This window comes from Megascapheus bottae, chromosome 12, assembly GCF_031878675.1.
Source record: "Megascapheus bottae isolate mThoBot1 chromosome 12, mThoBot2.hap1, whole genome shotgun sequence".
Taxonomy (NCBI): domain Eukaryota; kingdom Metazoa; phylum Chordata; class Mammalia; order Rodentia; family Geomyidae; genus Megascapheus; species Megascapheus bottae.
The window spans coordinates 6,704,118-6,732,061 of NC_143520.1; the positions used below are offsets into that span (position 1 = coordinate 6,704,118).

The window sequence follows — 27,944 nt, forward strand, 5'->3', positions numbered from 1 at the left end:
AACCCAGGTCTTCGTGCATGCTAGGCAAGCACTCACTCTACCAGTAGGCCAAACTCCAGGCCCCTTGACTAAAATTTTTATTTATACTTGCACAAATTGTACATTGTCTGGGTCTGGGAAATGTATGGAAATGATATTTATTAGTGATCCAATTTTAGGGTAATTAGGTCCTTAGTTTTTCACTGTTCCACCATAGACACCACTAACTTGAAAGTATTTATAATAAAAAGACTTGGTAACATAAAATGTAGACCATTTATTCAAAAACATGAAAAAGGAACAGAGGAAAATAAGAGTGATTTCTTTTATAATCTAGCAAATCTGCCCTGAGCTCCTCAAATGAAGAATGTAGGGATGGGAGGGAAGTAAACACTATTTAATGTAACTAAATAGAAAATACACATTCTATCATTTTAATGATATTCCAAATGATCATTACAGACCTGGCAAATAAAGGTTAGCTACTGCTGCAAAAAAGATAACTTTTATATTAAAGTGAATCACTTTTCTGTCAATCTAGTGAGAAATGTTCTTCTAAAAAGCTCCTATTTTTTTTTTTGCCAGGTGCCTTTGGCACTTGCTCATTAACATTTGGATGCATCCTGTTTTGCTTCTGTTAAGATATTCTGTTATAAGGTCATTTCATTTTTGTCCTACCCTGTTCCTGTTAAGACATCTGTTCTTGTTAATCAAGCCACATTGTTGTGAAAAAAAATTTTTACCCTCTTCAAACTAATCAATTTGGAGGAGAGGGGAAATTGGAGGAGAGGAGGGCCTGCAGCATTAGCCGGTTTTCAGCTGATTGCACATCCTTTGTGCAAGAGTAAAATTTGCCTTGGTGAGACAATTTTTTGTTCACTTGTCCTCGGCTGCAACGCCAGTGGTTCTTGGAGCTGGTCTTTATGTTACTACCTTTCCCAGTCCTAACACCCAAAGCGGACAAATCGAGGGGAGTAGAGCTCAAAGACCCAGGGGCAGGCAGGTGTTAGCAGGGCTGCAGTTTTTTCACTGTTAGAAAAGACAGTTGTTTCACCACAGTTACGTAGTAGGGAAAGTTAGAAAATGCTGACACCAAGAATAGCCAACTTTAAAGTCCTCATCGAGTCCCTAAGGTTTCTGTGTAGGAATGCACGGGTGTAAAATGCTTAGATGCAGCACGTTCCTTTTCTCTCCACATCTCACGGGTATCATCAAATAAAGGCCTGCTCGTCCGGGCACCATTCTGTTATAGGAAAGCGTATCCTAAGCGGAGCCCAAAGAGAACTCTAAAGAGATAACGCGCCCTTTGCATCAGGTTTCTTCCACTCACCACCTCTGAGTCTCCGCGTCCTTAACTTGGAAACTACATCTCCCAGAAGACAGCGCGGTAACGACCCCGGGAACGGTGCATGCCGGGAGGTAGAATTTCCGCTTCTGAACGACCTAAAGAAGTGTCCCCTCTCCTCGGGACTCCGGACGCTTCTTGACGTGGAATCTCTGAGGGATACGCCAAGAGACTGAAACGCTCAGACTAGGGTTTCGTTATTGTTCCCAACCATTTCCTGCCGCGGCGAGGGAAGCTGACGGAGGTCCATTTCCGGCTGGCTTGTTGCCTTGGAAACGAGGAAGCACTGCACTCCGGCGGTTATGGCGGGGCTGGGCAGCGCGCAGGTCCCCGACGGGGAGTTCACGGCCGTGGTGTACAGGCTCATCCGCGATGCCCGCTACGCGGAGGCCGCGCAGCTGCTCGGCGCAGAGCTGCAGCGCAGCCCCAAGAGCCGCGCAGGCCTCTCCCTGCTCGGCTACTGCTACTACCGCCTGCAGGAGTTCGCCCTGGCCGCAGAGTGCTACGAGCAGCTGGGCCACCTCTACCCCGACATGGAACAGTACCGCCTGTACCAGGCCCAGGCCCTGTACAAGGCCTGCCTCTACCCAGAGGCCACCCGCGTCGCCTTCCTGCTCCTCGACAACCCTGCCTACCACAGCCGGGTCCTCCGCCTGCAGGCGGCCATCAAGTACAGTGAGGGGGACCTGCCCGGGGCCAGGAGCCTGGTGGAGCAGCTGCTGGGTGGGGAGGCCGGGGAGGAGGGAGGGGGCGAGCATGACCCTGACGGCCAGGTCAACCTGGGCTGTTTGCTCTACAAGGAGGGACACTATGAAGCTGCCTGCTCCAAGTTCTTTGGGGCCCTGCAGGCCTCAGGCTACCAGCCTGACCTTTCCTACAACTTAGCCTTGGCCTATTACAGCAATAGGCACTATGCCCCAGCTCTGAAACATATCGCCGACATCATCGAGCGTGGCATTCGTCAGCACCCAGAGCTGGGCGTGGGCATGACCACTGAGGGCATTGATGTTCGCAGTGTAGGCAACACCTCAGTCCTCCACCAGACTGCTCTGGTAGAAGCCTTCAACCTCAAGGCAGCCATCGAATACCAGCTGAAAAACTTTGAGGCTGCTCAAGAAGCCCTCACTGACATGCCCCCCAGAGCAGAGGAAGAGTTAGACCCTGTGACCCTGCACAACCAGGCACTCATGAACATGGACACCAGGCCTACAGAGGGCTTTGAAAAGCTACAGTTTTTGCTCCAACAGAATCCCTTTCCCCCAGAGACCTTTGGCAACCTCTTACTGCTCTACTGTAAATATGAGTATTTTGATCTGGCAGCAGATGTCCTGGCAGAGAATGCCCATTTGACTTACAAGTTCCTCACACCCTACCTCTATGACTTCTTGGATGCAATGATCACTTGCCAGACAGCTCCAGAAGAGGCTTTCATTAAGCTTGATGGACTGGCAGGGATGCTGACTGAACAGCTCAGGAAACTCACTATCCAAGTTCAAGAAGCAAGACATAACAGAGATGATGACCTTGTCAAAAAGGCAGTGAATGAATATGATGACGCTCTTGAGAAATACATTCCTGTGTTGATGGCCCAGGCAAAAATCTACTGGAACCTTGAAAATTATTCAATGGTGGAGAAGATCTTCCGCAAGTCCGTGGAATTCTGTAATGACCATGATGTGTGGAAGTTGAACGTGGCTCATGTTCTTTTTATGCAGGAAAACAAATACAAAGAAGCCATTGGTTTCTATGAGCCCATAGTGAAGAAGCATTATGATAATATCCTGAATGTCAGTGCTATTGTGTTAGCCAACCTCTGTGTTTCCTATATTATGACCAGTCAGAATGAGGAAGCTGAGGAATTAATGAGGAAGATTGAAAAGGAAGAAGAACACTTGTCCTATGATGAGCCTGACAAGAAAATCTACCATCTCTGCATTGTGAATCTGGTGATAGGAACACTTTATTGTGCCAAAGGAAATTATGACTTTGGAATTTCTCGAGTTATCAAAAGCTTGGAACCTTACAATAAAAAGCTAGGAACTGACACTTGGTATTATGCCAAAAGGTGCTTCCTGTCCTTACTAGAGAACATGTCAAAGCATACAATCATGCTCCGGGACAATGTTATTGAGGAATGTGTCCAGTTTCTAGAGCACTGTGAAGTTTTTGGCAGAAACATACCTGCTGTTATAGAGCAGCCATTGGAAGAGGAAAGAATGCATACTGGAAAGAATACGGTCACATATGAATCCAGACAGTTAAGAGCTTTAATTTATGAGATTATAGGGTGGAATATGTAGCTATTCTGGATAATGTCTTAATCATGATGTCTTCATTCTGTAAATGTTGTGCTTTTAAAAAAAATCTGCAGTTTTTGGTGTTTGTATTTGTAGTTGAATTTTGTACACTTTACCATCATAACAAAAGATAAACTTTTCATTTTTATCTTTTCTCACAATATTGTGTGATCGTTACTCCAGAAGCTGTGAAAAGCTCTGGAATGAGCAGGACTGTTGGGTTTATTAGAACTTTGAACACTATATTCATTTTATCTTTTTTTAAATGTTACTTTTGAGGAACTTAAACATGTATTACATTATCCAGGGATCAGACACTAAATCTCAAACCCAGAGAGGTTAATGTACTCCATCTGGATATTTAAATCACTTCTGGGATTGTTTGTTCTGTCCTCAGAATTTAGCCTATCCTCACTGTTGTACTTTTTTAGAGTTTGTATGTATATTTTTAGAGTTTGGAATGTTTTCACAGTGTTTTACAAAATAGATGGAATGTTTTTGTTTTAAGATAGGGTCTTGCTATGTGGCTGAGTGTGGCCTGGAATTTGCCACCCCCTACTTCAGCCTCCTGGAGTGTTGAGATTACAGGTGCAGCACCCCAGAAACAATGCTTTATCTTTTAATGTGTAAGATTCAGTGGACAATCTTGTTCTCTTAACTGTCTTGTAGTGTAGATAATAAATGACTACCAAAGAAATTCCCATGGTTCTCTTTTGTTACATTTGTAATTTGAGTATATGACCAAGATATTAACAAAAATTGAGAACTCAGTTATTCCAACAGTTGTTTGTGCAATTTAAGAAATGCTGTACTGTTCATGTTGTGGCTTGGGTAAGAAAGACTTTATACTAGTCCCTTAACACATGTCTTCCCTTTTTATACCTATCATTTATGAAAAAGACAATTCTGACAGATTCAGTATTTGTTTCAATCCACAACTGGCACTCATTTTTTGGGTTCCCTATTTTTTCCAATAATTTTTGGGATCCCTGATTCTTTTCATCAGGAATATTGTTTCAAAACCCTGAAATAAATTTAATACTCGTTTCTTTGCCCCTTACACTTTTTCTTCTTCTTCTTTTTTTTTTTTTTGTGGGGTTTGAACTCTGGACCTGGTGCTATCCCTGAGTTCTTAATTTCAAGGCTACTGCTATGCCACTTTGAGCCACAGCTCCATTTCTGGCTTTTGGTTAGTTAATTGGAGGTAAGAGTCTCATAGACTTTTGTACTTGGGCTGGCTTTGAACCACGATCTTCGGATCTCAGCCTCCTGAGTAGCTAGGATTACAGGCATGAGCCAATGGCGCCCAGCCGCCCCTTAATCTTATCTAAAAATGTAACCCCAATCTGACCTGACAACCATTTCATTGCGATTGAGGTTTTAGCCTGAAAAATTAATAGTTCGTCATTCAGCCTAATTATTTTCTAGTGAAATATACTTCCTGCTATAATTGGGGCTTAAACTCAGGGCCGGGGCACTGTCTTTGGGCTTTCTCAAACCTAGAGCTCTACCTCTTGAGCCACAGCACCACACCTGGCTTTTTCTATGTATGTGGTACTGAGGAATTGAACCCAGGGGCTTTGTGCATGCTAGGCAAGCACTCTTACTAGTAGGCCATGCTCCTGGTCAATTTTTTTTAAGAGGGAAATTAGCCACATAGGTACAAAATAAAGGCTTGATACAGTTAGGGGCACAACTACTACATTATGAAGTTCTATTACATCAAAATTACTAATATGAAGACACTGAAGTTCCGTGGTTTGGAATTTATGCCATTTCTAATTGTATGTATATGCCTGTGCACCAGTATATGAGCTTGAACTTAGGGCCTGGGAACGGTCTCTGAGCTCTTGCTCAAGGCTAGTGCTCTACCACTTGAATCACAGCCTCTTTTGGCATTTTGGGGTTAACTGGACTTCTCATGGAATTCTTTTCCTGCCTGGGCTGGCTTCAGGCTATGATCCTCAGACTTCAGCTTCCTGAGTAGAATTATAGGCATGAGCCACAAGTGCTTGGTGACATTTCTAATTTTGATGGTTGTTTTCATTTGCCAATTATGGGTTGATCCTTATCTGGAAGATAAATGTTTAGCAATCTCAAGCTTTTAATGTTTGGAAAGTAACCGAACTGAAATCTTACTTTCAATGAAAATTGTCTCCACATTTACTCTAAACCAAATGATTTTTTTTTCTTTAAAGAATGTTAAACATTCAAAAGCAAATGCTTTCCAGATTTCCTTTTGACAAATAGGCTTTATTCTGCCACTGTTTACCCAAGGATGTATATTTATGGTTTGTATGTTTATGTAGTTAGGCCTTTTAGAACATCAAAGCTTTTCAGTTTTGAACCCCTTGCTGCTGGGCAGTTGGGATTTCTTGTATCTGGAAGTGCCGACTGCTCACATCACTGATCAAGTGAACAGAAGTTCAATCATGGCACCCCCAAGTATCACTATTGGTATTCAGATGGCTACTAGCAATGTGTCCTCATCACAAACCCAAAGTCCAGGCCTGGAACAGCTTGGGAAAGTGCATTCCTAACTTCTTGGTTACTTGCTGTCCTTAACTTTAGGATATACATCCTTTAATTTCATCTTCTCTGATTTGTTTCTTAGTTTTAAAAGGAAAATTATTTCATTACAAAATCTCCTTCACCCCCATAATTTTTTATTGTGAGACACCACCCCTAAAGCTCTGACAAGATTCTAAGAGCATGTCAGTGCTAGAAGCACTGATAAAAGGAAAGATTCTTCTATATTTCTACATCTTTTGGTCTTTTCGTTTTTTGCTGGAACCAGAGCTTGAACTTGGGGCCTGTTTGTGTTCTAGGTTAGTGCTGTACCACTTGAGACACAGGGCCACTTCCTGCTTTTTCTGAGTAGTTTATTGGAGATGAGTGTCATTGACATTTCTGTCCCGGTTGGTTTCAAACCTTAATCCCTCAAATCTCAGCCTTCTGAGTAGCTGGGTCTTTTCATAGTGTCTTAAAGAAATCAAATGCAAAACCAGTATTTGTAGTCTGAGTCAACCTTTGATCTTCATATGTAAATACAGAATTTAGCATGTTTATGGAGCTTTAGGGCAGAAGCCCTGGCTCTCAGAATCCCCAAAAGAGCAGGCTTCTTTGATCAGAAATGATATACTTCCCAAAGGTTTGAATTCTTCATGGCAGTTCATCTTTGAATGAGGCCTTAGCCATCAATGGAAGTTGGCACTGATATAGAATGTGCTGTGCCTGACTAACCCATTAGGAGAAACAGACCACTGGAAACTGGGAGCCATGAGAAGGAGGTGAATGAATCATTTACGATAGGTTAGATGTCCAAATCTGTAACTTGTTAGGAATGGTGAGGTAAGACTAAATGAAAGCTGGGCACTGATAGCTCATATCTGTAATCTTAGCTACTCAGAAGGCTGAGATCTGAGGATCTGGTTCAAAGTCAGATCAATTAGCAGGAAATTGAAAGTGAAGCTATGGATCAAAGGGATAGAGTGCTAGCTTTGAGCAAAAGAGCTCAGGGGCCAAGAGCTTGGCCTAGTGCTAGAGTGTTTGCTTAGCATGCACGAAGACCCGGGTTCAACTCCTCAGTTCCACATACATAGAAAGGCCAGAAGTGGTGGTATGGCTCAAGTGGTAGAGCACCAGCCTTGAGGAAAGCCCAAGGACAGTACTCAGGAACTGAGTCCCTGGGACTGGGGAAAAAAAGGAAAAAGAGCTTAGAGACGGTATCCAAATCCTGAGCTCAAGACCTGTGGCAAAAAAAAAAAAAAAAAAAATGAGTCAAAGTAACTTTTTGGTGTCAGTGCCCCACAATCTCCATACTGGCACCCCACAGAGTCAGACTGGAAGTCTGTCTAGCAAGCATTCTAAAGTAATGGCTGTCTGAACAGCCTAACATCACCTCAAACAAATCTACCAGTATTTTCAAATAGAATTTGGACCTAAAACAAAAATCCTTTAGCTCTTTAGTAGGAGTTAATATTTTAGTGAAATGGATTATGTAAAACAAAACTCAACTGGTCTCATCTACAGTCATTCCAGAACCCAGACAGCTACAACCTCTCATCCAATGTGAGAACAGCAGGCAAGGAGAAAAATCAGTATCTGTGTTCATGTTCTTCTCTACTGGAGAGGCCACTCACTGGTACAGAATGTGTCCTATTTTCTCCAAGTAACAGCATGATGCTGTTGCAGTTCAACTGAAATCAAAATGAAATAAAACTTTCTGTGCAATAAGTGATTATGGAATGGTTTTATTTGTTCCCAGAACACCTTTAAAAAATGACACATGGGTATTTGCTTTAGAACAATACAGTCTATGAAAACTAATAAAAGGAGAATCTGAACACACTGAGAGCAGTCTACAGACTATGTGGTGAGCCCTTGTGGAAAACAGTATGGCTCAGGTTGAATTGACAAAGCTCTGCTGAACTCCCCAGGAAATCTCCCTTCTCACTACATATCCAGTTTTTGACTATAAATTTAAAGAGAACTGTTTCATATGCATTAGTTACAGCAGTATTAATGGCTTACATACAAATGTTTACCCACATGTATCTCCCAAAAGACTACTACAGTACTGGCAGGAACATATGCTGCCTTGGAGGAAGACTCAGGATATTATTCAAGTCAAGTTGTATCAGAGCCAACGTATTTAGCAAAAATGGACAAAAATCGAATCTACATATATTTCTTGTAAGATTTACTACTGTCCAGGAACAGAAATATGTTGAAGGCACCATCACACAAAAAGGACATAGAACATAAGAAATAAAAACCATCCTTTTAGGGTCAGCTCTGCTAGGGAGCTGTGTAAGCAAAATTCCAGCAGCATGAAGGAAGTACCTCAAGACTTAGTGAGTGTGTCACATTTACCAAGCCACAATTTAGTTCTACTAGAATGGGACAGAAGAAAACGCTAAGAATGAAAAGTTGTTACAAATCCCATTGAGTAATGTCTCAGAGTATAGGTTCACCATACCTTTACCTAAATATGCTAGATGACCCACACCAACACTGTGGAAAAGAATATCAGTGTTTCTACATACAACTAGTATGCTCTCGAAAAGGAACAACCTTGGACTACTAAACAGCCTTTGTCCTTAAAGACTTACCCTCTTCCACTCATTAAATGGCTATTTCATGGAAAAGAAAATTCCAACAAGGCACTGAAAGCGTTGGGGGATATTAAGTAACTCAATAACTCCACAGGAAATGCACCTGTATGAGCATTTCATAACCACTTTGTTAACCAGATCATTTTAAAGGTTAAAAATACTTTTTATAGGGTACTTGTGGTAGCTATGAAAAGCAATAAGGTGCCTTAAAAACTATAGGTGTAGCCGGGTGCCATTGGCTCACACCTGCAATCCTAGCTACTCAGGAGGTTGAGATCTGAGGATTACACTTTAAGGCCAGCCCGGGCATGAAAGTCTGTGAGACTCTTTATCGCTAATTAACCAGCAGAAAACTGGAAGTGGCTCAAGGAGTAGGATGGTAGCCTTGAGCTGAAGGGCTCAGGGACAGGGCCCAGGCCCAGAGTTCAAGTCCCATGATTTAAAACAAACACAAAACTACTATAGATGTTGTTCAGAAATCTGCACTAAAACATTTTTGTGCCTTTTTGCAAAGGCTTGGAATGGGAATTCAAAAGATCCAAAATCATGTTACCAGTAATATTTCTTTTCCTCATGAGAAAAAAAATCGTTAGAAATAAAAAACTATGTTTCCATATCACAGAAATTATTGTGACAGTTCTTTGGCCTGGGTGTGGACATATATCCAAGGCCCTTCTCCTTTGTTAAGGAATTGTTGTAGTTAGAAAAGCATTTAAGAATGCTCGAGGCCGGGAGTTTGGCCTAGTGGTTAAAGTGCTTGCCTAGCATGCATGAAGACCCGGGTTCGATTCCTCGGTACCACATACATAGAAAAAAGCCGGAAGTGGTGCTGAGGCTCAAGTGGTAGAGCTCTAACCTTGAGAAAGTCCAAGGACAGTGCTCGGGCCCTGAGCTCAAGCCCATGACTGGCAAAAAAAAAAAAAAAAAAAAAAAAAAAGAATGCTCGATCTTCCAAAGTTTAAAAGGTCATGCTTCTGAACCAAAAACTGAACACTAACTAGGAATTGATTTTTAAAGAAAAGACTGACACAACCTAGGTAATGATATATTCCATTATAAATCCAAAGGGATTTCAAGTTAGGTAGCACTTTATTTTTGCACATCATTAGATTATAAAAATTAATTTCCTATTTTTTAAATTAGTAGAAATATGAAGATGAAAAATGAAAGTTGAAAAATACATATACAAACAAGGAAAAAGTTTCACACCCCCTCTGAATAAAAAAATTCTTAGATCAGGTCCATTTTATTAATGTTTCTATAATCTCTTGACATTATACAAGCAGTTTTTACAGTTAAATTTCACATTGAAGACAAACACTATTTGGCTTAGGGAACAGAAAACTGAGTAACTTACATCCTTCCTATCAGATACTATATTTCAACAGTTTAATAAGTAAGTTCACACTTTATTTCAGCATCAGTGTATGAGCATTTCTCCCTTTCAGGATGTAGACATATGGCTCACTGGGGAACATAAGGCTTTGCACAAAAGTAGCCCCCACGCTCACAAAACTAAAGGTAGGACACTGAATTCTGCTTTTCTCCTACCATGAGCTAAGTCCTAACTGAAGTCATAGTTGCTGAAAGACTAAATGGTAAAAAGTTACTGAAACTGTAACTTCTGTCTCAGTGCTTCTTAAAATGGAGTAATGCTTCCCATAAGGTTTCATTTGGCTGTCTAAAGCACCAAGTTTTTTTTATTCTATCCCTACTATGTAACAGTGCTTTAACACTGAGTTCCATCAAACCCAGCCCCATATGACCATCTAAGGGAACATAATTTCGGCTTAGGACTTGAGAGCTTCACTAATCAGTTAAAGTTCAGAAGCTGTTAATGGTGACAGAATGTGACAAAAAAAAAATCTCTGGGGTCATTTCAAAAATGACATCATGGTTTTAGTTACTAATAGTCTGGGGAAGAGGTTTCCTTGATAGATCACCATTCTTTATTCCATTTTTGTTTTTTTAAAACATGTTAACACACTAGAATATGCACAGTAGAAGGCTTCCCACTTACTAAATAACCTCTGCTTATACTATGTAATCACTCAGAAACAAAGTTTCAATTCTTTGAGAAAGGAAATAACTCAATGTTCTTTGCTGCGTTTAAATATTGGGAACAATAAAATGTGACCTCCACAATTCTTAAACTGAAATGGCTCCCATATACTTAAAACAAAAGTAAACTCACTTGGTACACCACTATAAACTGCACCAACATTAAGGCAACCATTTCTCTGATGGCCAATAAAGCCTGTTCACATTGAGTCTTTAGTATTCATCAGTGCTACCTCTTACTAGCAGCAAGCTCCCATTCCCACCGCAACCCCAGTCCACAGGCGACATCATAAAATTTAAGTAAAATACTACAAATGTTATTAACTTGAGAAAGACCTGAAGTCAGGATCACCCAGTATCCCCATACTAAAAATAAAATAGGTTATGGGCTTTTAAATTTTAAAATAAAATTAATTCAAATGAATTTAAAAGCCTGATATAAACAATGTTCTCCTAGCTTTAGAAGCCATCTTCAGATATTTCAGAAATGAGAGGCATGGGGGTAAAGTGTTCTATGCATATTCATGAGGTTAGTCCTCCACAGACATCTACAGTGAGGTACCTCCAGAACTGGGTACAAGAGAAGTTGGGGAAGGCATTCTGATACACCAAATCAGAATAAACAGTACTGATGAACACTCCTGTGCTTCAGAATACCTGTATAAATGATCAAAACTATCAAATGTTGCCACCATTATAAAATCAAGGTTGGGGAGCCCCATAGAAAAAGAAAAAACAAAGATATATTTCACTAACTTCCATAAGGTTCACACAGAATAATGAACACAACAATTTTAGGTATTACATTTATAAATCCTAATATCAAATACAGATCTCTGTGCCAAAAGCTGAACTCTCTGGGAAAGAATGTTGTACCAGTCACAAGCAAAGGAATGGACCTAATAATAAATCTGTTTTATTAAAACATTATTTAGTAACTAGTATATATGCACAGTGAGATATTAGTTCCTTAGTAAATTTTACATTTGTTCACCAATTAGAGAAATCACCTTCATGAATAGATGCATTTTATGAAACGGAAGATCTTATAATTCTAAGAGGTAATTTCCTCATCAAGTGCCCAACTACCTCATACCACCAAGGGCTTAAGCAAGCATCTGCTGGAAATTTTATAATTAAAACTAAATCATCAGTGAAGAGACACAAGTTCTAAAAAATACATACTCAGGTTTTGTTCTTAAACAATTTTGATTTGTCTACAGATTTAAGTTTGGTTAGTTTGTGGCCAATTTTAATAGTCAAAAATTATTCCTCATTTTGAAGTCTTAAAAATATCAGTCAATTTTAATTTTCACTTTCTGGTTAAGGCTACTTCAGATATAAAAGGTATCAAACTACCCAAAAATACTTTGGAGCTGTTGCTACATACACAGACAGTGTGTCCTTTTAAAGGATTGTCTGCATTTTCACATACATTATCTGATTAAATATTATTAATTTTAAAAAATTATCAAAAGTTAGGTATTACATTAAGAAAAGAACCCATCTTCAAATGTGAATCATGAAGCTTGACAGTGATTTAATCATTTCACTTTTTTTAATATCAGGTTTGAATGTAAAAATGTTTGCTAAATGTGATTAATATTTCAAACTTTTGATTATGGCATATGCATTAATACATTTTTTTAAATTTAGGTTAAACCAGTAATTCAAAAAAAGGCATTAAACCACTATTAAGAACAAAATTGAAATTTTATTTTTATATAAAAACTTATGCTATTTGGGATTTTTTTTAAAGAATTTTTGTCATTAAAATCAGTGAGGCTTTCAAATTCAAGAGCGGAATGATGACTTTCCTTAGCCAAGCAATTCTTTCAACTGGTGACATCAGAGTCAGGATCTTTGTTCTGCTCCTGCTGCAGCTTCTGCAGCACAGCAACAAGCATGCCAGGGCAGAAATATTAGAGCTCCGGGGGGATAGGGGCCTACCTTTCATAGTAAACCTGTTCTTCACTTACAATGAGTGGTATGCCAGTTTTTTCTTACAAAACTTATAATCTAGGATATAACCTCAGGTTATTATATCTGTGATACAAATACAACTCAAACAGAAACATGGAGAACAAATGTGTCCTCTCAAAGAATAATTTGCATACTGGTGATTTAAGGTTTTGTAACTATGTACTAATTTCAAAGAAAACTGTAAGCCAAGCACCTTACAGATGGTGGCATCCTAACAGGTTGCCTATGTTCATTCATGAATGTACTTCCCTCAATGGTCTACACCCAGTAGAATACGCTCTTATAGACATATACGTGGATCACTCCCCAGTGGAATCTTTCTTTAGGTAACTGCTTCCTCTTAGTGATGTTCATTTTTAATAGAAGGCTAAAACAATAGATGGTACCTAACTCTGCCTTTCTACTCTAAGAGGAAGCATCAGTGTAAGACAACAGGCAGCACCTTTCTCTGAAATAACCTGCAGCCTTGGCTGCCAGACTAAAATTTACAACAACCAATTGGTTGTAAGCTGATACGCCTACAATGACAGAAACTGAGGCATACCATCTGTCAACCCATAATTGCAGAAACAAAACAAAGTACATAACGAATACAAACATTTTAAACTAACAAATGTAGCTGAAATATAGTCCATGATATATTTTGATTACTGGTATAACCATAGATGAATCCTTAAACAAAAAGTAGTATGTTTTTTAATAATGATGTTAATGGATTTATAAAAGGTTTCTGTTTCCAAAGATGTTACTCGGGTCCACATATTCCTTGACAGACTTCAGCATCCCAAAGCCGACATCAGAGATGCTTTCCTTTAGCCACTGCTTCCGTAACTTGCCCACTGGAAAAACAAAATCAAAAATGCTTCAATATACACCATGATGCTAGGAACCAATCAATCTTGTGACCACGAGTGAACAAACACTGTGTGATAAATGTTTTTATTCAAAAAATGAGAAATGTTTTGCTTTATTTGATTTATTGAGCCCACCAGACTATCAAGCTCATTAAGCGCAATGCATTCCCAGGGGAAGTCTGTGCTTTCTCTGTAAACTATGAAATGGAGGTTGAAGAAAGCCTGGACCAAGAGTACAGACTGTTTTTACAAATAATAGTATCATGAAAACATAGATTAAAAAAAAAAAAACCTCGAGAAAATGATATTAACAACAACAAAAACCACATCGAAATGAATTTGTTAGGTACACTTAGCAAAAAGGATAAGACAAGAGATCTTTAAAATATTTTACAAAATATACAATCTTTAAAAACAAATTTGAACCTTTCCTATGTTTATAGAAAAGAAGTTTACTTATGGTTATGAAGCTTAATGTTTTCTCTTCACAATGTTTCTAAATAAAATTGGACATTCCCAAACAATGGTTACTTTCTGGATTTATAATTTTTTTGGCACTGAAATTGTCAGATACCTAAATCTCTCTTCAATTTAATCTTTTGCTTTTTAAAACTCTATAATGTCTCTCCTTCTTGGTCTTATTAACTTAAGAAAATTAAGTTAAAATAATTCTACTTTAAAAGCATATATGCAAATGTCAATTTAAAGTCCATAAATGCATAAAATAGTGAAAGAAAGCAATGACTATAACTTACATTTATAATATTTATTAAATATATATATAAAAGACTTCTTGGCATTGAAAAGTAAATCAATAAGCTGACCATGTGTCAAATGGGTAACCTTTAATTTACAGTTGGTATTATTTTTCAGTTAGCACTTCCCAACCATATGCATTAGTATGATTCAAATAGCCATTATTTTCTACAAATGTTCATTAATGATCCAGTCATCAACAGTGATTTAGTTGGCCAAATAAAATGAGAAACCTTCTTTCATTAAAGTGTTCAGCCTATCATTCTAAAATGCAGTCTCATTTATCAGGCTGTGCAATATATCATGGCATTTCCCTCTTGGAAACCTTAAATACCATTTCAGCTCAACTCAAACCATCTTTTGTGCCAAGATTTCCACAAAACCATCAAATTTTCATCAAAATAATAAATAGCATGATACCTTAAACAACAAGATATTTCTGTTTGGCTTCTGGAAATAAAATTACAATTGGTGTTAGGATAGGAAAAATGAGATTTGACAGTGAAAGATTTTGTTCAAGAAATCTCTAAAAGCAGACAGTAAACTGTACAGATTCCTACTCATTTAATCTCTGTTCTCTAAAAGATATGCTACCTGAACCTTTTATGTAACATGTATCACCGTAAGTGATAACCCATGACTATGCTTTGAGCTCAATTTTCTCATTGCAAATGGATTAGAATCTTGTCTTCAGTCCTAATACACTATGATATCTCATATCTATCTTAAAATTAGTTATTCCCAGATTTGCTCTGTGAAATTAATTTTTTAACAAAAAGTTTAACAATCATCCTTGACAGAAATAAGTGGCCCTATGTTCCTACATGTGACCTACTGAGGCAACTTAAAGCGAGATGAAGAGCAGTCAATGTCTGTTTCCACTGTTATCTGTAATACAGTTTCACTGAATGTGTCCTGTGGTTATAGATGTAATTGTCCTGAAAAGATTGCAAACAACTGCTCCAACAAGATGGAGCACATTAGAAGCTCAGCAGGATGTCCAATAGCTAGCTTGTCTGCCTGGTTTTACACCTCTCGTAATAATGCAATTCCACAAGGAACTCAACCATCATCTGAGAAGCCACCCAAAAGCCATTGCATATTTAATGAAGTCTCTCACCAAACGCTAGAAAACAGAAGGTGCTTGGAGTGCATCATTAGTTCTGTCAGAAGGATAATTTACACATCTATCTTGTCAAATTTTCTATGGTTTATACTTTTACAATAATCAATCTAACATGCATTTGATTAGTGAAGTAGAAAGTAGAATAAAAAGTATAGTTGACATAGCTGTGTCCCTTCAAAAACATACTTGATGAAAGAATTTATTAACCCATTGATGGTAAACAAGTATGTGAACTTCTGCTATTGACTAGATTTAGATTGGCATTAGAAATCATATATTATGCAATTACAAATTAGAAATCTTTTGTTTTGCTTACCAAATTAAGCCAGGTACATTGTAGAATAAGAGAAAAGGTAGAAACAGATTAAGTAAAAACACTCGGTATGCCTTAATAGTAAGACAACTACTGAAAATGATATTGAGATCTGGAGAACTTTCTGTAGATGCCTCAGTGTATCATAAACTAGAACACAAGCCTAATCTCAGAGAAAAAAGATACTGCAATAAAAGTAAGGACCTTTATTCTATAGCTACACAACCACAGTGATGACTTGTACATTCTTTTAGAGAGGAAAACTTTTTGAGTCAGAGGTTTACTATGTAGCTCAGGATGGCCTGAGTAGTAATCCTTTTGTCTCCACCTTCTGAGAGCTGGGATTATAGGTTTGTACCGTCACACCCAAGTCAGCCCCTGCCACTGTCCTGCACAGTTCAACTCAGTGATTAGCTAACTACATTGTTTGTATAGATGCAACACACATGTCCACATATCTTTCTATTAGTAGCTTAAACATGTTCATTTTCTGAAGCATGCTACATCAGGGAAAAGGAGAATGAATAACAAGTAAAAGATAACTTAAGGGGCCGGGAGTTTGGCCTAGTGGTTAAAGTGCTTGCCTAGCATGCATGAAGACCCGGGTTCGATTCCTGGGTACCACATACATAGAAAAAAGCCGAAAGTGGTGCTGAGGCTCAAGTGGTAGAGCTCTAGCCTTGAGAAAGTCCAAGGACAGTGCTCTCATGAACAGGTGATAAGAGCTATAGGCTCTCATGAACAGGTGATAAGAGACAACAGACACAATGTTGTCATTGGCTTATCTAAGACTGAGCATGTATCACTGCATGGGTGGGAAGGGCAAGGATAAGAAAATTTTAGCTGTAAATTTTGCCTATCAGCCCTCAAATCTTAACCTATGATATAGCTGCTCCGTTAAATCTTGATTTGCTAATAGTGATCTAAGAAAACATTAATTTAAAGTCTCAGAAATTAAACACCAAAATGTAACCCAATTAGTAAACAACAAGTGAACTGAATAGACAGTTCTCAAAAAAAGTACACATAGACAGTAAGTTAACAAAAACTGTTGAACATCTCAGCTATAAAGGAAGTAACATTAAAACTAAGACCAGGTGTCTTAGTGTCATCCTAGCTATTGAGAAGGCTGAGATCTAAGGACTGTAGTTAGACGCCAACCCAGGCAGGAAAGTCCATGAGACGCTTATCTCCAATAAAATATGCCCCCTCCCTAAAAAAAAAAAAAGCTGAAGAGCAGTAGAGTAGGGAATTCACTTTGAACAAAATCAACCAACGTCCTAGGCCCTGAATTCAAAACCCAGGACCAAGGGGGGAAAGACTACACTGAGACTGCATCTTGTTTCAAACAGAATGACAATCATCAGGAAAACAGCTCTTATGCCAGTAATTAATGCCTGCATTCTTAGTGACTCAGGAGGCTAAGATCTGAAGGATAACAGTAAAGTCTAACTTGAGTAGAAAAGCTTGTTAGATTTCATCTATGAACTAACTAGCAAAGAGCAAGGCTGGAGTGCTATGGTACCAGTCTAACAAATGCAAGGTCCTGAGTTCAAAGCTCAGTACTATCCCTTCCAAAAGGAAGAAAGAAAACTGATGCTAGCAAGGATGGGGGGGGGGGGAATGGGGAAAGAACCCTTATAGTGGGATCTTTGATAGGAAGTATGTAAATTAATGTGACAGAAGTGAGAAGGAGGCTCCACAACAAACTAAAAATACAACTACCATAATGATCCTGCTCTACCATTGTTGGACATACATTGAGGGAGTGTAAATTACATATGATAGCAGTATCTGAATAACCATGTTTACTGCAACACTACCTAAAACAGCCAAGCTGTAGAATAAATCTAAGTACGGAACAACCAATTAGTAAATATTACACACACACACACACACACACACACACCACACACACACACACACACACACACACACACACACACACACACACACAACCAGAGTACTATTTAGCCCAAAATAAAAATGAAACTATGCCTACTGCAGGGAAATAAATGGAACTGGAGAACATTATGTTGAGTTTAAGATAAACTCAGACAAATAACTAGACCTGACACAAAAGAACACACACACACACACACACTAATATGACATGACATGACTTAAAAGAAGAGCTGTTAGGAAGGCAAGAGGGAGAAAGGAGAGAATGATGGAGAATGAAAATGAACATGACTGAAATATACACACATGTAACAGTACAATGAAACCCACTAAAAACTAAAGAGGAGGGGCTGGGAAGAATAATAGAAGGGGTGAATCTGATATATACATGTATAGAAATATCACAAGAACTTTTGATACAATTTATTTTCTAGTTCTAGTTATTTCCTCCTTAGTCCTGACTCCTGGAAACTACTAGTCTGCTCTATATTTCTGTAATTTTATCAAAATATTATGAATTATACAGGGTATAATTTTGGAGACTGACTTTTCACCAACCCAGCATTAAGGCCTTGCCTGTTCAGCCAAGAAGCTACACATTCCAGCAGTTCATTCCTCTTTGCTGTTAAGTAGTATTCCATGACAGATATACTATACTTTGTTTAGTTACTCATTAGTGTAAGGATATCTGAGCTATTTCAACATTTTGGCTATTATGAATAAAACTGATGTGATTATCTGCAATCTGTATATCCTTTTTAGTGAAATGTTTCTTGCCCATTTCTAATAGGATTATTTTTCTTTTGCAACTGAGTTCTTAATGTACATATGTTCTGTGATCTATCTTTCCATCCTCCTCAGAGTTCTTCACAGTAAAACTTAATTTTGATTGAATCTAGTTTTCCTTGAATCACTTTCTTCTTGTTATCCAGTCTAAACCTAAGAAACTCTTTAATTCTGAAGACTTTCTCCTATGCTTTTGTTTTACAAGTTCAAAAATGTACATGTTACATTTAAGTTCATTACCATTTTGAGATCTCAGAGGTATGATTCCTAGCACCATTTGTTCTTTCTATGTACAACTGCTCTAGCATCATTTCTTGGAAAGGATATGCTTCTTTCTTGGAATGCTTCTGCAATTTTGTGAAAGTCAGCTAGGTGTATTTGTATGAGTATAATTCTGTGTTCTCTGTTCTGTTCTATTTGTCTATGTGGCTTTCTTCCAATACAACATTGTCTTGATTATTACAGCTACATAACAAGGCTTGAAATAAAAAAATAATCTTGATTACTTTTAATTTTTTTTCAAGTTTTTGTTTTAATTATCTACCTCTCTTGTTTTACCATACAATTCTTGCAAAAATCGTTCTCAAACATTCTTGCTGAAATAATAACAAAAAAATTCTTGCTGAAATTTAAAAAGGTTTAATTTATCATTATGAGTCATATATCAGTAGCTCACACCTATTAGCATAGCTATGGAGGCTGAGATCTGAAAATCCGGGTTTCAGATGCAGGCCAGGCAGACAAAACTAAGATTACTATGTCCAACTAACCAGTTAAAAAAAAAAAATCCAAAAATGCTTCAAGTGACAGCTACCAGCTAAAAGCTCAAAGCAGAATAAGAACTCAAGCCTCCAGACTGGCACAAACACATACATGAATGAATGAATGAATGAATGGGTGGGTGGTTTTGGACAAAACTGATAGTTTTACTATATTAAGTTGTCTACTAGTCCATGAACTCTAAACACCGTATATCTCCTCATCTATTTAGATCTTATTGACTTTCTTTTTATCAACATTCTATAATTTTTAGAATATAAATCTGGTATCTATTTTGTCAGATGTAAGCCTAAGTATGTATGTATTAGATTTATGTGTACTTCATTTTCTTTTGAATAACTTCATTTCTTTTATAAGTGATACTTTTTACATTTCAGTTACAATATGCTTGCTTTTTAAAGTACTTATTGTTATTGTAAAGGTGATGTACAGAGGGGTTATAGTTACAGGTAAACCAGTACATTTCTTTCTGAACATCACCTCTTCTCTCATTTTCTACTAGTTTTTCACTCCTGACTACCACCCTGTAAGTTATACAGTTCATCTTCAACACAGTGTCTACTGAATGTCACTGATGCATTTGTTTACTGTGTGTCCCAGGCCATTTCTGCATTTCTGTTCTCTCCCTCACTCTCCCCACATCAGATAAACTTATGAGGTAAAAGGCAGAGAAAGCAAAAACACTAACAAAGAAGGGTAGAAAAAGCAATAGATCAAAAACCTGTTTCCATTTCTTGGAGTTTATTTTGATAAACATTTTATATAATCATATGCACATAGCTATTGAACCTTTTTTTTTTTTTTTTTTTTTGCCAGTCCTGGGCTTGGGCTCAGGGCCTGAGCACTGTCCCTGTATTTTCTCAAGGCTAGAGCTCTACCACTTGAGCCACAGCACCACTTCTGGGTTTTTTCTATGTATGTGGTACTGAGAAATCAAACCCGGGTCTTCGTGCATGCTAGGCAAGCACTCTACCACTAGGCCAAACTCCCGGCCCCAGCTATTGAACTTTTATGATTCAATCTTCCTTTAGCCTCACTGTGCAAATGTTTAAGAGTCCCATATAATTTATCATATCCAAGGGTAATTTTTTGTCTTTTACCACCCTGTGTATTTACTTGTAGATTTATAGGCACATTCTCATTAGAAACAAACGAGGGAAACCATGCAATCTATGTTTCTTCAGGTTTGGCTTAATACAGTTTTTTCCAAGTCTTTTCATTTCCTTAGTAATGGTACAATATCATTCTGATGGAAGCATGCTTGTTAATATACAGAAATTCAATTAATTTCTTTATGTGGTCTTACATTCTGCATTCTTACTGATTCTCATACATTCCCTGGGATATAGTTTTGCTTGATCTTTTCTAATCTTTATACCCTTTTACACTACAAGTTTTTAACAAGTGGTCTCAAAGCTTTTCTTTTGTTCAGCTCCTTTTGAATAGCTGTCTTTTACTTTAAGCTATTATTAGATTTTTTTTTAAAGAACATATATAAAAAACTAAAAACAGCTGTCCTGTAAATAATTTAGTCAGGTAAAGATAACAATATGTAAACAAGGACTGGTTATACTTAATCAGCTTTTTTTTTTCTTTTCTGACAATGAATTAGCTTTAATTTTAGCAAATAGGCAGTTTAAAAGTTAAGTCATAAAGTGAAAGATGTTGCTGACATAAACCTTGCTGTTTAAAACTGACCAGCTGGTCAGTTACAAAATAAGCACTATGAAGATATAGTTAAGCAGGTTTATATTTTCTGATAGCCTCCAGTTCCAGACTACATCTGTTTTCTTTGATACACAAAACCGGAGTTAAAATAGCTCTATTTATCATAGCATGATTGTAGGCAGACAAACCAGCCTGTCTGTTTCCAGATAGTGAAAGCAACTGTCATTAATCACAATTACAGGCCAACTCCTCGAAGAAAAATTGCATCAATATTCCTGCAACTCCCAGCTCTTCTACTCTGGAACTCAAAAAACTGAGAGTGGTGACATTGCCTGAAGGTCAGTAAATAAAGATGTTACTATGAGGTTAAGTTAGTTTTTGGCCTAGGGTTCAAAATCAAGAATCATTATTTGTACACATAAAGTGTGTTTTCTCAAAATTCTAGTGTTGAGTGTAGTAGGGCAATTAAGCATATCATTTAAATTTATATTGAATAGGTGTTTGCTTTATGAAATTACACTAAATAGCAATGGGCATGTGAAATTTTAAAGAGAAAAACTTATGAAAAGAGACATTTTTCTACAGCAATCTAATGGATAGATCATTCCTAAATAAACTATAATCCTTTTTCATTGATATGACAAAATATTAAAAATATAAACAAGAGCTCCACTTGATGTTATTACTGATGCAAAATTCACTACACATTTTTATAACTGGGAGAGCATTACTGGGGATGGAACTCAGGGTACACTGCTTACCACTTAAATTATACTCAAGTTTTTTTGCGTTCAATTTTTCAGATTGGGTCTCAGCTTTCGCCTAGGCTAGTCTCAGATGGCAATTTTCTTATATACTGCCCGAGTAGCTGGAATTGTAGGACTGTACTTCTATACTCAACTTGTTTTTGAGTTAGGGCTTTGCAAACCTTTTTGCCATGGGTAGCCTCTCAAACCAGGATTCATCTCCTAAGAAGATGGGAACATAAGGCCAAAAGTGTGACCTAGTGGTAGAGTGCTTGCCTAGCATGCACAAAGCCCTGGCTTGAATTCCTCAGTACCAAATACACAGAAAAAGAAAAGGCTGCAAGTGGTGCCGTGGCTTAAGTGGTAAAGCATTAGCCTTGAGAAAGTCCAAGGACAGTGCCCAGGCCCTGAGTTCAAGCCTCAGGATTGGCCAAAAAAAAAAAAAAAAAAAGAAAAGAAAAGAAAAGGAAAAGGAAAAGGAAAAGAAGGGAGTTGGATATAGGAGTATACTAGGTTTGCTTATTGCTTGGCTTACCCCCTCCCCCATCAGTTGTGGAGTTTGAACTTTGGGCCTCAGCATTGTCCCAGAGCTCTTCAGCTCAAGGCTGCCACCCTACCCCTTGAGCCACAGCTCCACTACTTCTGGTTTTTTTCTAGTGGTTAATTGGAAATAATAGTCTCATGGACTTTCGTCCCAGGCTGGATTTGAACTATGATCCTCAGATCTCAGCCTCCTGAGTAGCTAGAATTACAGGCGTGAGCCACAGCACATGACTTTGCTTGGCTAATATAGTACCATTTTAAGCACTTATGACATACAAGAGATCTGAAATGTTTACATTACCATTATTGATGAGAGCAGTTCAGAATAATTAGATTAATGTTACACAGTGAAGTAAGTACAAGCAGTCCAATACAGATTTGATCACAAAGCCTGAATGAAACTTTATATATACAAGGCATCTGTCTATGAAAGAATACTGAAACGGCCAAAGGCACGAGACTGCAGAGAAAGAAATGCACATTATTTTACTGTTTTACTGAATAAACTCCCAATATATTTTCCCAGAACTATTATTAAGTAAATGGACCTTAATATAATAAATATGATCCCCTATTCAATCAAGGCTAGGTAACATGTTTGAAGCTAAATTAGTAATGAGAGCACAACTGTCATTCTAATGTGAAATAGAGCTGTCTGAGACATTCTTTTAAGTAGCTGGGAACACACTTATCCACTAATGTAGTATTTTCATGAATATCTACTACACACAACTGTAGAGCAATTAAGCATTGCTCTAAGGACTGGGGGATATAGCAATGAACTTCAACAACTTCTACACAAGAGGACATAGAAGACACCTTTAAAAAGGTTATATTTTGATTGGAGACTCAAATGATATGGATAGTGAGGCATGAAAAAATGAGAGAAAGAATATTAGAAAAAGGGGCCGGGAGTTTGGCCTAGTGGTTAAAGTGCTTGCCTAGCATGCATGAAGACCCGGGTTCGATTCCTCGGTACCATATACATAGAAAAAAGCCGGAAGTGGTACTGAGGCTCAAGTGGTAGAGCTCTAGCCTTGAGAAAGTCCAAGGACAGTGCTCAGGCCCTGAGCTCAAGCCCAGGACTGGCAAAAAAAAAAAAAAAAAAAAAAAAAAGAATATTAGAAAAAGAGGGAAGAGAAATGAGGTATGGTTCAAGGGAGAGTGTTAGTCAGCATAATCAAAAGATCTGAGGGAGAATGTACGGCCTTAAGATTAAGCCACAGTATCAGCACAAAAGAAGAGAAGAAGGTGTGGTGGCTCACACCTATAATTCTAGCTACTCAGGAGGCTGAGATCTGAACATCACAGTTCAAAGCCAGCTGGGGCAACTGAAGTTCTGGAGAGTCTTATCTCCAATTAACCACCAGAAAACCAGAGGAGCTCAGGGACAACGTCCAGATCCAGAGTTCAAGTTCCACAACAGACAAAAAGAAAAAGAGAGAAAATGAGAAAAGGAAAGAGGAAAGAGGAAGGGAAGGGATGGAAGAGAAGTGGAAAAAAAATGAGAAAAGGAGTAAAAGAAAAGAAAAAAAGGAGGGGAGGAGGGAAATGGGGACAAAACCATGAGAAGGGATATCAATATGTGAGAAGTAATGTGCCTACTACCTGGTGGATATAACTGTAACCCCTCTATACATTACCCCGACAATAAAAAATAAATTTAAAAAACATTTTTAAAAAGGAGGGAACAAAATTATCACAAGCTTTGAAGGAGAAAAGGAACTGGTATGCCTAAGAAACAGCAGGAAGGCTAATACTGGCCTTGGGAGAGAAGCAAGGAGACAGAAGCAGGGAAAGTGAGAGACAGAGGGAGGGGGATAAGGACAAGGAGGAGAGGAAAGGAAGAGAGAGAGCAATCACTTCCATTTATATCATGGTAAGGAATCTAGATTTTTTAAAAATTTTATTGTCAGAATGATGTGTTGAGGGGTTATAGTTACATTTATAAAGTAGTGAGTACATTACTTCTTGAACATTGTTTATTTTTGTTATTTATTTCGGGGCTTGGATTCAGGGCTTAGGCACTGTCTTTGTGTTTTCTTAAACCTAGAGCTCTACCACTTGAGCCACAGCACCACTTCCAGCTTTTTCTATGTATGTGGTACCTAAGTATTGGACCTAGGGCTTCGTGTATGCTAGGCAAGCCTAGGCAAGCACTAGGCCATACTCTCAGCCCCCTTTTTTTTGTTTTTACCAATCCTGGGGCTTGAACTCAGGACTCAAGGCCATGTCCTTGAGCTTTCTCAGGGATAGCACTCTACCACCTGAGACACTGCAGCACTTCCTTTCCCGTGTATGTGTACCAAGGAATCAAATGCGGGACTTCGTGAATGCTACCACTAGGCCACACTCCCAGCCTGGGAACACAGATTTTATTCTGAATGTAAGAAGCACCTTTGATTTGAGGGAAAAAAAGTACTCTGGCACAGAGCAGTGAGAGGAGGGAAGTAAGTAGGGACAGATCAGTTAGGAGGCTATTGCACTGCTCCCAGCAGGAAAAGACTGTGATTTAATCTAAGACAATGTTCATAGAGAGGATATCATTAGACCCCTGCAATCAGTTAAGTTGTAAGACTGAAATAATCACTAAGGAAGTGAAGGAATATAGAAAAAAAGCTCTAAAATAATCTCATCTCTAGCAGTTTAGAAATGGGAAAACGCCTTCGTTGAACCAACATATATGAAATGTGTTCTTTATTTCGGCATAATTAATCCCTTTTCCTACACATTAGTAAAACCAGGTAATTTTGAGTATGTTTTTTGATTATACAGAAAAGAAACATGAAAAATTGTTAAAATGAAGTATTTATGCTTAAATGTAGCAGAGCTTCTCTGATATATAAGAAAATATTGTTATATTCAACTTCATGTCAATAATTTCTAAAAAAATTATTCAGTTTAGCCAGATGTGAGTGACTTACATCTGTAATTCTAGCTACTCAGTAGGCTGAGATCTGAGGATCAAGATTGTAAGTGAACCCAGACTTTCCAGAAAAGTTCATGAGACTCTTATCTTAAATAAACTACTTAGGAAAAGCCGAAGTAGCGTTATGGCTCAAATGGTAGTGTACTAGCCTTGAGTGAAAAAAGCTCAGGGATAGCGCCAGGCCCAGAGTTCAAGCCTCAGTGCTGGCTAAACAACTGAAACTACTTTCCCATACTTTTTTTTTTTGTTCCGTCCTGGGGCTTAAACTCGGCCTGAGTTCAAACCTAGAATCTAAAATTGCATATAAATTATACAGGATATCTTACTCTTAACAGCTGACATACATTACTACCAGATACAGCTGATATATCATTTCAAGTATAAAAGCAGTCAGAAAGTAAAACAAGAAAGTATCTATGATGAATAAATTAAAAGTTGGGGACTGGAACATAGCTGGAGTGACAGAACATTTATCTAGAATGCTTGAGTCTTTAGTCCCTAGTAGCTTAAAAAAAAAACAGGAAAAAAAAAACCCTAAAACTTAACAAAACCCACCAATAAGTAATTAACATAATGGTATGTTTAGTCATATCCTGTCTAGATTAATTTGGTAAGTTTGGGTTGGCAGAACAAATCACATTTAGTAAATATATAACTCATGTACAGCTGCAGTCATTCCAGTAGTCTGAAAAACATTCACATGCGAGTTTCTGTTTGTTATTTTTCCTCCCCTTCCTTGAAAAACTTTGGCTGTAATGGTCATTCATCTCCTTTGTAAGTTGAACTATTTTTTGATATTGTGAGGTTCCTGGTAACTCAGAAAACTGGCTAGGTTTGTCAAAGCAAGCTTCTATTGGCATCTATCAGTCTGTATTTTAGTCATACCAATTAAAACATATGAAAATACTGAAGAAATTTTGGTACTCTCAGTCACTCACTCACATCATAATTCTCCCCAACATTTTATCAAATCAAATACTGTGTGAAGCAGGAATATTAGAAATCCTACTCCCCCAAAAAGAATACCTCCATGGTGATGTGACAGGCTCCCTCCATTCGCAAGGATTTCTTCTCTAGCAGCTGCCTGGATTTGAAAACAACGACAGGTTTTTTTTTTTTTTTCTAGTAAACAATCACAATATATACAAAGACTACTTTGAGATTCTAAGGAGGGGGAAAAAAAGGCAAAATAATCAACTCAGCAATACTAAACTGTTAAACAGTAATCAGTAAAAAGTATGGGGCTTCGTGTTTAATAAATACAGAGGCATTAACAACTAACATTGATTCTATCTCACAGGAACTATTATTCTATTAGAGGCATAATAGTTAAAATGTTTTTTTTTGGGGGGGGGAGTCAGTCATGGGCTTGAACTCTGGGCCTTGGTGCCATCCCTGAGCTCTTCATTTCAAGGCTACTGCCCTACCCTTTGAGCTAGTGCCACTTCCCAGAAAACTTCTTATGGAGCTAGGTGCTGGATGCGGGTATCTGTAATTCTAGTCAGGGGAGGCCTAGATCAGGAAAGAAAACATTTCTTGGTCAGCCCAGGTGGGAAAGTCCATGAGACTCTATCTGAATGGACATGCTGGTGGCAACCTAGCTATGGTAGTAAGCAAAAACTAGGAAGATGTTGGGCCAGGAAGGAAATGAGATGTTATCTAATAACCAACGTGGGGGCTGGAAGTATGGCCTAGTAGAGTGCTTGCCTACATGCATGAAGCCTTGGATTTGATTCCTTGGTACCACATACCCAGAAAAAAGCCAGAAGTGGTGCTGTGTCTCAAGTGGTAGAGTGCTAGCTTGAGAAAATTCAAAGACAGTGCCCAGGCCCTGAGTTCAAGCCCCAGGAATGGCAAAAAAGGAAAGAAAAGAAATGCGCATTAAAAAGTGGTGGCAGAACAGCTTTGTAAGTATGATTCTCATCTTTACAGAGAACATTTCTTTATTGACAAATTACTTGGCAGTTCTGTGATATCCAAGTGTATATATTGGGGGAGTGTTAATTCTTTAAACATGTTAGGAAAATAATAGACCAGGCACTTTTGGCTGATGCTTGCATTTCTAGCTACTTAAAGGCAGAGAATGGGAAGACAGTGATTTGAGGCCAGCCTGGAAAAGTTCAAGACTACATCTCAGTCAACAGCTGAACACAATGATATACATATACCTATCACAGTGATATATACCTATCATTACAGCTATACAAGAGACTGAAAAGTAGGAAGATCATGCTTCCAGGCCAGTTTAGAAAAAAATAAAACTTCAAAAGACCTCCCCACCTCCCATCTTAACAGAAAAGGCTGGGTATGGTTGCTTGTACCTGTCTTCCCAGCTACAGACAGAAGCTTGTATCAGAGGACTGTGGTCCAGTATAGCTTGAGCAAAAAGTGAGACTATCTCAAAAATAATCAGAGCAAAGAGGTATAAAGAGATAGCTCAAGAAGTAGGGTACCTGCTTAAGTCTTAGGTTCAAATTCCAACACCAAGAAAAAAAAACCACATTTTTAACAAAACAGAATTCAGATGCAGAATGAGAAAGAATAATAACAGAAATGAGGCCAAATGCCTACTGTGACTTGAAGGTATCAGAATTGCTTAAGTGCATTTAAACTATCAGGTAGAAATAGCCCAATGTACCAGGGGGACAGACCATAACCCATTACGAAGTAATTACAGAACCTGCAATAGAGTTAAGAGAACTAAGAACTTGACATTTCAAACAAAGTCCTGCAAAGATAGTAGCTTCTCCTTGAGATCA

The 27,944-nt window shown here is 38.2% G+C and overlaps 2 protein-coding genes across 3 annotated transcripts in view; one reads left to right on the top strand and one right to left on the bottom strand.

Annotated features, from left to right (window-relative positions):
• The first annotated feature begins 1,421 nt into the window (after positions 1-1,421).
• Positions 1,422-3,646, top strand: LOC150056144 (intraflagellar transport protein 70B). Its single transcript, XM_090342571.1, has one exon. The coding sequence runs from the start codon at positions 1,627-1,629 to the stop codon at positions 3,622-3,624; it is 1,998 nt and encodes a 665-aa protein (XP_090198697.1). The 5' UTR covers positions 1,422-1,626; the 3' UTR covers positions 3,625-3,646.
• A 6,702-nt stretch (positions 3,647-10,348) lies between these two features.
• Agps (alkylglycerone phosphate synthase) overlaps positions 10,349-27,944 on the bottom strand; it is a 101,880-nt gene continuing 84,284 nt past the window's right edge. The window contains exons 19-20 of one of the 2 annotated variants that reach the window (XM_090342573.1): positions 26,212-26,269; positions 10,349-13,621 (exon numbers count right to left, since the gene is read on the bottom strand). In XM_090342573.1, coding sequence (XP_090198699.1) covers positions 13,500-13,621; positions 26,212-26,269 — 180 coding nt within the window. In that variant the 3' untranslated portion in view covers positions 10,349-13,499. The remainder of the gene's footprint in view (positions 13,622-26,211; positions 26,270-27,944) is intronic. The other variant, XM_090342574.1, reaches the window with a different exon arrangement.